The sequence below is a fragment of the Chlorocebus sabaeus genome, chromosome 16, assembly GCF_047675955.1.
Source record: "Chlorocebus sabaeus isolate Y175 chromosome 16, mChlSab1.0.hap1, whole genome shotgun sequence".
Lineage (NCBI taxonomy): Eukaryota > Metazoa > Chordata > Mammalia > Primates > Cercopithecidae > Chlorocebus > Chlorocebus sabaeus.
The window spans coordinates 35,004,992-35,015,911 of NC_132919.1; the positions used below are offsets into that span (position 1 = coordinate 35,004,992).

At 46.9% G+C, this 10,920-nt stretch overlaps 1 protein-coding gene across 4 annotated transcripts in view; it reads left to right on the top strand.

Moving 5' to 3' along the window:
* HNF1B (HNF1 homeobox B) overlaps positions 1 to 10,920 on the top strand; it is a 63,866-nt gene that overhangs the window by 25,163 nt on the left and 27,783 nt on the right. For all 4 annotated transcript variants that reach the window (XM_037993541.2, XM_073004870.1, XM_008011122.3 and 1 more), the window contains exon 5: positions 9,438 to 9,598. In XM_037993541.2, coding sequence (XP_037849469.1) covers positions 9,438 to 9,598 — 161 coding nt within the window. The remainder of the gene's footprint in view (positions 1 to 9,437; positions 9,599 to 10,920) is intronic.

The following is a 10,920-nucleotide window of genomic DNA, read 5'->3' on the forward strand; positions in this document are numbered from 1 at the left end:
TCAGGTCTCTGGTGGTGCTCCCTGAGCATCTGCCTGGTGCTCCTAGCTCAGTGCCCAACACCTGGTGTTGCTTGGGATGAGCCTCCCTGGGCCTGCCAGTGATCAGGAGCTATCTGTCATGATGATGGTGATGATGATGATGATGATAATGATACTGATGGAGATGCCCTCTGTGACAGTGATGAAGAGGCTGGGATCTGGCCAGGCAAATCCCCTATCACAAGGCAGCTCTGACACTTGCCAGGCCTCAAAGGATCTTCTCCCTGGGTATCATCTCCCAGTAAGGTCTTTCTTATCTGTAGGCTGTGGTGGAAAACCTCTCTTTTCTAAGGCAATTTTATTAGCCCTTCAGTCACAATACAGATGTCTGTTTATAGGACCTTACTTTTGTGTGGACACCCAGTGGCTCAGTCTGCTGATGGCTTTATAGCCTTTCTCGCTTTGCCCAGACCCACTGGGAGCATCGCCATTCTCCTTGTCGGCCAGGCCTAGAGGCCTTTGTTGCAGCCATATTATCTCTGCCCGCAAAGGCAGCTGCTCAGAAAACACCAGACCCCAGGAGGCAGACTGCAGAAGAGCACTGTCTGTCCCCACAGCCTTTAAGCCTAACGATGTCCACCATTAACCCTTCTTAGTTTTTACCTTAGTTTCTTTGGAGAAAGGGGCATTTAAGTTATTCATGTTGCCACAGTAAAATCCCATTAGTTGACTCTTCTCCTTATACCCAAATCAACCCAGTGACCCCCAAACTCGGTTCTTCAAATGTGAAACTGCCCAAGTCTATTAATACTGTTTCTTCAATTTTGATTATATTTTAATCTCTCTCTCCTTTTCTCTTACTCCCCTTTCTTCCTCCTTAAAAAGAATGCTTGCCTCTCCTTGCCCACAGAAAAACAGGGAGAGGGAGGCCAAAGCAGAAGGACTACTTGAGCCCAGGAGTTTGAGACCACCCTGGGCAACATAGACCCCCCATCTCTACAAAATCATAACAATAATAATAATAAATTAGCCAAGCATGGTGGCATGCACCTGTAGTCTCAACTATTTGGGGGACTGAGGTGGGAGGATTCCTTGAGCCCAGGAGGTCAAGGCGGCAGTGAGCTGTGACTGCGCCACTGCACTCCAGCCTGAGCGACAGAGCTAGAGCTTGCCTCAAAAAAGAAAAGAAAAACGGGGAGATTTAGAGGATAAATGGATATACTCCGGTCACTTCACCATCACTCAACTCAACAGTCTAAAGGGGAAAGTGATGTGGAGTCATCAGAGTTTAAGCGTAGGTTATTCATTCATCATTTACTCCTTCAACAAATGTTTAATGAATGCCTAGCGTGACTCCGTGCCAAGAAGAAAATGGAGAATACAGACAAGGTCCTGCCCTCATGAGGCTTACATTCTAGTGAGAGATGCAGCCAAGGAACAAGTAAACAAACTTGCAAAATCATTTCAAGCTATTAGTGGGTCATGATGGGGAGGCTCTACATATCTGGAGCCCATTTAGGGCTTATGGGAAAGAGGGAGAAGGGTCAGCTTTGGAATACCACTGACTTGCTGGGAGACCCCCTAGCAAGGAGCGGTGCAAATAACCTTGTCCTCTCTGAGCCTCAGTTTTCCACTCTGTCAAATGGGTGCCTGTGACACATTGAGAAGCAGACGGGTGTAACATACTCTCAGATGTGAGGACTGCCCAAGTTCTCAAGTGCCAGGCTGGTTGCCTACAGCAGCAATCTTCAGGCTGAACTATTTGTTGCAAACCACCTGATGTTTGCCTGCAGAAACTGCCACTCTGGTAAGGATGAGGCGTGGTGGCACAGGTAGACCTTGTGGGGGAGGACACGCGGAGTTTCTATTGCTCTTCTACTTCCCCGCATGTGCAATTTTTTCAAGTGCACCATGCACGTTAGCTTCTGTTCTCAGCCAAGGTGCTTTTGATGAAAGATTTTTTTTCTTTTCTTGGTTACATTTGCTTTGATTTTTTTTAAAATAAGAAAACCAGTTTGTGGGCTTCCCTTAAGTATCACTCAACTTTTACTCCTTGAGTCAAGAATGTTTACTGTCCCCACAGGCCTGTCTGTATTTCTCCTCTTATGAATTGAGCTCCTAACTAAGCCATGTTAGGTAGAAAGGGATCTGGAATTGAAACCAGTCCAGCATTTAAATTGCTTTCATCTTGCATCAGCTTTTTCTTCCGCACTCGCAGATTTTTAATCTTCTAAACTCTTTGCAAACATGAATCTTTATCCTCGCAGAGGAGGAAGTATTAAGAAGAACTAGCAAAAGTCCTGTGCTACAAACAAGGACACTGAGGCAGCAATGCTAACTCATTTGAAAGCTTTCATTTCTGGAGTTCTCAGTTTCAAGCCAGGGAATTGTTCACATTCTTTTCTTCCAAATGGGCCTCTCAGAAGTTCGCCAGATGGAATCATTTGTCTCTCTGCCTCTGTCCTTAAGAAAAGTAACGTGTTTAGGGAGAAGGTAGAGTTATCAGGACACAATACTGGGTCCATCAAGCCTGGCCCAGTCTCTCCCTGTGCTCTCCCCAACATAATGATTTGGCTTCATAGAAGAAAAGATGGATCTGTCTACTCATAATTTATGAACAATGAACATAGTTATTTCCTTTTGGAAGAGCTTTCTCCTTCGCATGTTCTCTCCTGCCTGAGTTTAAATTCCCAGTTTCTAGACCCAACAGGGTTGGGTTGTGCTCTGCATGAGGTTAGAAACACAGGGGAAGAATGTGTGTGACAGAGCCCCAGCCAGTTGAGTAATGTTTACTCTGTTGGTGGCTGGGACGCTCACTCACGCTGGCAGAGGTCCACCAGCCAGAGGAACATTCCTGCATTATCAGGGATGGGAGGCTGGCTCTGAAATGTCAAGGGTGAACGGCATCCCACCAGATTCTGGGTGCAGCTCACAGACCTCAGCGAAAGGAACCCCCAGGCTTCAGTGCCAAAGGCCACATCAGGGGCAAGCTGAGCCCCACATTGCCCAGGAATCCCCACTTTCCTCATTTCTTCTTACTGAAAGAGCAATTCTGGTCCTGTTTTCCTGGTTGACGTTGCTCTTCTGTTCACACAGCAGAACCAGTGCATCTCTGACATTATTTTATTCATTCATGATTCTGGGTTGTGAAGAAGGAATATCTGCATGCCCCTTTCACAGACAAAAATGCCAAGGCCCAGAAGTTAACTGACCCAGAATCACCAGAGAGTTAAGGCAGAGAGAGAGAGAGAGAGAGAGGGAGAGAGATTGTTAGTTTACAGTGTCTAGACCCTGGTGCCCAGTTGATCTCTGGAATCGTGGAATTGGGGTCTCAGCTGTTTTTTGAAGCTCTTAGAGCAGAATTAAATCGCCAGGGGCTCTGTGCGCTGTAGCTCTAAGCCCCTGAAGCACAGGTTTCTGCAAAGTCTCTCTGGTGAATGGCACCCTAAGCAGTGCCTCTCTGGGGTCCTCCTGTAAGGCAGTCATGTTTGTCTTTGAACACACAGGCACAGTAGGTTCTATATAACCTGACATACGCAGCCTAAAAATCACCACAGTTTGCTAAGCCATGTGGTAAGAACCACAGGGCTTGTGGGAAAAACAGGATTAAAAGCACAACACTTGAGGCCGGGCGCGGTGGCTCATGCCTGCAATCCCAGCACTTTGGGAGACTGAGGCGGGTGGATGACTTGAGTTCAAGAGTTTGAGACCAGCCTGGCCAACACGGTGAAACCCTGTCTCTACCAAAAATACAAAAATTTAGCTGAGCATGGTGGTGGGCACCTGTAGTCCCAGCTACTTAGAAGGCTGAGGCAGGAGAATCACTTGAGCCCGGGAGGTGAAAGTTGCCATGAGCCAAGATTATGCCACTGTACCCAGATTAGGTGACAGAATGAGACTCCGTCTCTGAAATAAAATTTTTAAAAAGCACAACACTTGAAAACCTCTTCAGCGATACATTTTTTGCTTTGAGATGAAGTCTTGCTCTGGTCACCCAGGCTGGAGTGCAGTGGCGCGATCTCAGCTCACTGCAACCTCCACCTCCCAGGTTCAAGCAATTTTCCTGCCTTAACTTCCGGAGTAGCTGGGATTACACCACTGTGCCCAGCTAATGCACGTACCACCATACCCAGCTAAATTTTGTATTTTTAGTAGAGATAGGGTTTCACCATGTTGGCCAGGCTGGTCTTAAACTCCTGACCTTAAGTGATCCACCCGCCTTGGCCTCCCAAAGTGCTAGGATTACAGGTGTGAGCCACTGTGCCTGGCCAACACATTTTTAAAAGATAAGAATCCAATAAAAAGATTATCAGAGTTTTATACCCGTTAAATAGCTAAGAAATATATAAATGCTGTACAACAATAAATATGGCAAGTTTGCCTAGGGAAGCGGGCATCAGAAGGGCTGCGGGTTTGCGTTACTGTGAGTCAGTGGAGAAAGGGTTATCTGAAATGGGAAGGAAAAGATGTGACTCCATATTGCATGGATGTGTCTCACCAGCGCACACAGTGGACTGAGGTGTTTGGAGGATGTTTGAGGTGTGCATATGTACACACAGGAGCATTGTTAGTATTCTCCTATGTGGTTCCATTCGGCTGGATGCAGCTTTCTGAATTCACTAAGTGTTTTGCAAATGTGAAATTGACATTATACTCAAATTATCCCCTAATATGTCAATAGAATTGGAACAGATTTACACTTTCACTACAATAAATACAGAACTGACTGTATTTTCTCCTTCTGCTAGATGTGATGCTCTTTGTCTGGGGCATGGGTGCTCAAAGCTGCTGGGGTTTCGTTCCTTCAGTCAATAAATATTCATAGTATCAGACAGTCTGCTAGGCTGTGAGGATGTGACAAGTAAAAACTCATCTCTTTCTTTAAGAGGCAGAGAAAAGTAAACATATCATCAGCATGCATGCAGGGTGACTGACTCCTGCCGTAAGCCTCTGTCTAGTGCATGTAAAATACAAAGGATGGAGCGGCCATCTCCCAGGATGAATCAAGAAGAGCTTCATAGGGGGGCAACAAGTGACATGAGATGCTTTCCAGGCAGAGGGAACAGCAAAGGTGCAGAGGCAGGAGATGGTCAGGCCATTTGAGAAATGCGTTAAGGTCGTGGTGAGAGATAGTGCAAATAAAACAGATGAATCGCGAAGGCCCAGTTCTGCCAGTCTTAGGTGTTGGGGCTTTTCTGGAAAGCAGTGAGGAGCCATCAGACATTTCCAAACAGGGCAGAGGCATGGTGTGACTTTGTTTTAGAAAGAAATCCCAGGCTGCAGCAGTGTGAAAGGCACCTTGGAGATGGTGCTCGCACAGGAAGGCAGGGCAAGGATGCTGGCTTCTTGGAACCGTGCACCTCTGCCGTGCCTTTGGCACTTCTGACCAGTCTATTGGATAGAAACCAAATGATCTGCGTCTGTCCCATATGCTTTTGGGAATCCAGGAATAACCCGACACCCATGATGCTCATGCCTAGGAACAGGAGAAAATAGACGATCTACTCACCAGGGCCTCAGGGTTGTCTTGACTCTACCTTGGATGGCTTTTGCTGCTTGACACACTTCCTGTGGTTCACAGAGCCAACACTGGGGATGGGGCTAATTAGTGGCTTGAGCTAGGAAGTAAGTGGAAGGCGAATGGCTACCATCTGCCACTGTCATTTCTCCTGGGGGTCCTCTGTGGCTATTAACCTGGCATCTTTGGTTAATCAATATTAAACCAGAGCCCTTGTCATATGTTCACTTTAAGAACTTGCATTGGTGAAGGAAGAAGGGAAGATGCCATTCCATTTCTTAATGCTCCCTAGCACAGTGCCTGGCACATGGTAGGTGCTCAATAAAGTGGCATGACCTCAGCCTTCCTAAAAATGTCTTTTAAACAAAGACAGTCCCAAAGTAGGAGGAATTGACGTGTTTTCAGCAACTGTTATGTGCCCAGCATGGTCTGGGTACTTGGACATCCATTAACTCATTCCGTTCTCTTCCCAATGACCTGACGGATGGATATTGTTAACAGTAAGGAACTGAAGCTCAGGGAGGTTAAGTAACTTTCCAAGGTCACACAGGTCTTACAGGGTAGAGCCAAGATTTAAACCCAGGTCACCTGGCTCCAGAACCTACACACTTTGCACTTATTTTTGTTCTCACTTCAAGTGCTCTTCTGAGTTTTTGAAATATAGGAGGACTGGCCTCTCCTTCCTCTAACAAGAGCATCTATTTTTGGTGTACACCTTGTGATGCACCCCCACCCCCTCCCCCTATAGGATGGCTGGCTGATTACAGCCACCCTCTCAGGGGCCAGTGATTGCCACATTCTTGGTGAGAGGAGCATCGTGGGAACAGCTGCAGGTGGATCTGGAGCTGATGAGCAGCCTTGTGCCTGGCTCCCATCACATTGCTGTGACAATGGCCCCCTCCCCACGGTGGGCAGTCCTCTGGCTTATAGACGAGGAAGCTGGTGCTCACCCAAGAAATTGACAGCAGAACTGAGATTAAAACAGGGATCCCCCAATTCCCAACCCGACCTCTATCACTTAACCAGAGGCTTTTAAAGGAATGTTCAGAGGTCTAGGCTCATCTGTCTTTTAACAGAGCAGCTCCATCGTTATATTTCTTATATTAAAGTTTTGTTGGGGAGAAAACAAAGTGTGAAAACCACAACAGCCTTGGAATATGCTGCCTAGACTCTAACAAATGGCTCTTGAGTCTCTCCTGACATGCTCCCTTGTAAAGAAGCCTTTTGTTTCCTGCGGAAATCCTTGGTTAATTATTTTTAAATAAATAATTGCGTAGCCTTTGGTAGGGGAGAAGCCTCCCTGTGACCCATATTTGATCATCAGAGGGCTGGCCCTTTTCCGTCAGCCAAATTAAATAGGCTAAATCCAGAGACTGTTTGACTTGAGACTGAATCGATGATGGGGACAGGCTGGGAGGTGAAAACACACCTGACTCCCAGCGTTATCACCACTCTCTCAGGAGCAGAGCCTCTCGGGGAGGTAAATAGCTGGTTAGGGAGTCAGAGAAAGCAGGAGAAAAACAGGGTGAAGTCCAGTTCCTCCAAAAGAACGGAGCAAGAGGGCAGCGGCCAGACCTCCCTCCTAAGTTGCTTCCAGGGCAAAGCATCAGTGGTTCTGCCAGGGTAGGATTCTTTGGAAACTCTTCTCTACGGAAAGATAATTCCATTCAGTGTTTAGAATCTGTCCTAAGCCATCCAGAATTCTAGGACCTTAGGGCAAATATCTTGGGGTCCATTCCTATACCAGCTTCCTCCCCACAGCATCCCCACCCATAGTTGCCATTTATATGGCATTTTACAAGAAACCGTATAGATGTTACCTCTAATCCAAAAAGAGCCCTGTTGAGGATGCATTCTCTCCATTTTTCTAGAGGAAACAAAGGCACAGAGAGGGAAAGTAATTTTCCTATGATCACAGATCTATTAAGAGCAGCGTCAGAATTTGAACCCGAGTTGGTTTAGCTGCAGAGTCCATAGTCTTCCCACTGCCCCTCCTTGATAGAAATTCTTCCTTTTATTTATTTGAAATCTGCCTTCCTCTTTTCCATTGGACCTAGCTCTGCCTTCAGAGCTCATAAGGTTCAAATCTCTTTCTTCTTCTCTGTGACAACACTTTGAACTGTTGGTAGCATCCTGCTGGGAACTGGGTGGCAAATGTGAGTGAAGAAAGAAGGTCTCATTTAATCCAATGGGATGGCATCTATGGCAAACAGGAGACGTGGGGGCTGCAAATAGATGCACACGAGGACAGGATACTGGGCATGGGCTGTTGACTTGGGGAGCTGGACGCTGTTCCTCCTTTTAACGTCATGATTTCTGTTCTTCCCCAAAAATGTAGTGCCTTAAACCAATACACCAATTCCAGCGCCATCCCGCTGTCACCACCACCCCTACTAGCAGCTCCTTGATTCAAAGAATGGGGAAAATGGTCAATAGAAAAGCTCATAGAGCATGCATCAAGCCACTGCATACTCAGACAAGTTGCTCTTGAAGGTTAGAACCCAGCTTTAGCATTTGTTTTATTTTTTCCCCAGCCCTCTTAAGTTCTAGGTCATATCAGCCTTGGGCAATGTCCTTAGGAAGATCCAAGGAAAACTGGCTTGGGGCTCATCTAGTCTCATCTTGGTAAGCTTCATCATAGTGAATTAGAGGCAGATCATGACACGGATTATGGCAGTGTGCCTGGCCCCTGGGGGAACTTTGTAGCCTCCTCTGGAAGGTGGGGCTCTAGCTAGGGCAGGGGGTGGGTGGATGAAAGAGAACCAACAGAATCAGTATACAGGGATGGTTCTTCTTGGGAAACTGGGCAAAGGAAGACGTGCAGCCAAAGAGTTGGTCCACTTCTCCAGATGATTCCATGCCTAGAGTATTTGGTCTCTGCAGGACAGGGTCCTCCAAACCTTTTTGTCAAATCCAAAGCAAAAAACCAGAACACTGTCTTTCTAAGCACTGAGCTTAGGGTGAGATGTCCCACGTAACCCCAACCTTGTCCTTGACTGTTTCATGGGCACATCAAGCAGGACTTCCATCTGCAAACTGGACCCAGGTTCTTGGCGTTCTTTGGCTTCCTTCAGTTGCCTGATCTCTGTCCAGTACTTTTCTTTCCTGAGAGCAGACCTCCATTTTGGTTCCCGAGCAAGAGGGAGGGTCAGAGCAGTGAGGCTGTAAACATGTTTGGTTCTACCCTTCCCTTGCAGAGCAAACTCCAGTGGTTTACTAAGCATCCACATCTGCCTGTGTGTGCTGCCTGCCCCACCTCCCGGCAGACGCACCTTTCCCTGTGCCCTGGAAGGCAGCCAAATGGGACCCCACCAAAGGAATGTGAGTTCTACAGCCTAGCCCCTAGACACAGCCTCATCCCTGTCCTGCTCTGCCTGTGTCTGTGCCCCTGACCTCTTGGGCCTGGCCACAAAGTGATACACAGAGACTGACGCCTAAGCTACGGCTCTTTCAAGGGTCACTGGACAAGGGCTTCTTCTTTGTCACATGGGTCTACTTATACTTTGCAGCGCCACGAGAGATGCCAGGGAAACAAACATTTCTAGAAGGCATTTTAAAGAATAAAAGAAATACTCCAGCCAGTAAGAGTATCCTAAAACTACGCGGAAGCAATAACAAACAGAATCCATCCAGTCATTCATTTATTCATCAGAAGTTTACTGAGTGGCTAGTCAGTGCCAAGGCACTGGGGATACATCAGTGAACAAAACAAAAGAGATAAAAATGCCCTGCCCTCATGGAGCTTATATTCTAGAATTAAATAAAGAACATGCCATATTTACCCTGGAGAAAAACAGCCGATATTTCTTGTGGGTGGACAGGGGAGGAGAAGGCAACTTTATTTTCTTATTACCCACCCTTGAAAACAGGGGGTGCCGAGTCATTGTTCCAGGGCCCTGGTGGCACTAATGTTCCCTATTGGGTTTGTGTTGTTTTGCAGGAGTGCGCTACAGCCAGCAGGGAAGCAATGAGGTCACTTCCTCCTCAACAATCAGTCACCATGGCAACAGCGCCATGGTGACCAGCCAGTCGGTTTTACAGCAAGTCTCCCCAGCCAGCCTGGACCCAGGCCACAATCTCCTCTCACCTGATGGTAAAATGGTGAGTACACCTGGGCCATTGTAGCTCTGGAGCTGATAAGATAAGAGGCAAAACAAACACAACTTCTCACAAGGCCTGCCTCAAACAATGAAGCATTGTAGCCCCACAGGGGAAAATGAGGGCTGTCCGGAGTTGGAAAGGAGAGGTAGTGCTGGTGACCTAGCCTTTGGCGGATAGAAGAGGTGTTCGGTTTGAAGCCAGCCAATAAATCTGACAGAGTTCTGCTCTCATTTTATTGATTGAATGCCTCATAAAGGAGCAAGCCTGGTGGGACACTGTTTGTTTCGGGGCTTGCCAATGACATTTGTGTTGATAAAATGTTCATTCATCCCTCCCCCCAAGGCCTCCAAAGCCAATTTTTTAACTTAGAGAGCACCTCACTCTGACACAAGCCCCCTCTTCCTCCTTACCATCCCCTTGGTACTCACAAGGAGAGTCATTAGCAAGTCAGGATGTAGTGGATAGGAGGCGACGGGGAGAAGCTTCTTGAACTGGAATGGCGAAAGACATGGGATGCCATGACAGCGAAGATCACAGTACAAATGGTAGATGGGGTGGGGCGACGCTTAGGGAGGGAGAAACACCAGCTTTGAAGTTACAATTGCCCAGGTTCAAATCTCAGCTCCAGCTCTTAATAGCTGTGCAGCCTGAGCAGGTTACTCGATTACTTATGATCTCTTTTCCTCATCTATAAAATAGGGGCGGTAACAGTAGGCTCGGCAGGGGCATGAGCGTGATAACATATGAGAAATACTGTGCAGTGTTTCCCATAGGAAATAGTCAATCAACTGCAGTATTGTTGTTGTCGTGTTCATGTCAATATCATTCTCATCAAATGAAGTTTTCTGTATCTGTAACCACAGCCCCACATCCAGATGCAAGTTTAGCACACTTGGTGAAGAATGGACAATTTGAATTTGAATTTTCTACATCAAACTAGATTCTAGGCCAGGTGCAGTGGCTCACACCTGTAATTCCAGCACTTGGGGAGGCTGAGGCAGGTGGATCACTTGAGGCCAGAAAGTTTGAGACCAGCCTGGAAAACATGGTGAAACATCATCTCTATAAAAAAAAAATACAAAAATTAGCCGGGCATGGTGGCATGCACCTGTAATCCCAGCTACTCGGGAGGCTGAGGTGGGAAGCTCACTTGAGCCTGGGAGGCAGAGGTTGCAGTGAGCCGAGTTCACGCCACTGCACTCCAGCCTGGGCAACAGTGTGTGACTCGAGTGTCTCAAAAAACAATAATTAATAATAAAATAAATAAAACTAGGTTCTAATTAGGATTAGGTTCTGATCCTGTAGCAACACAAGTGCAGAAG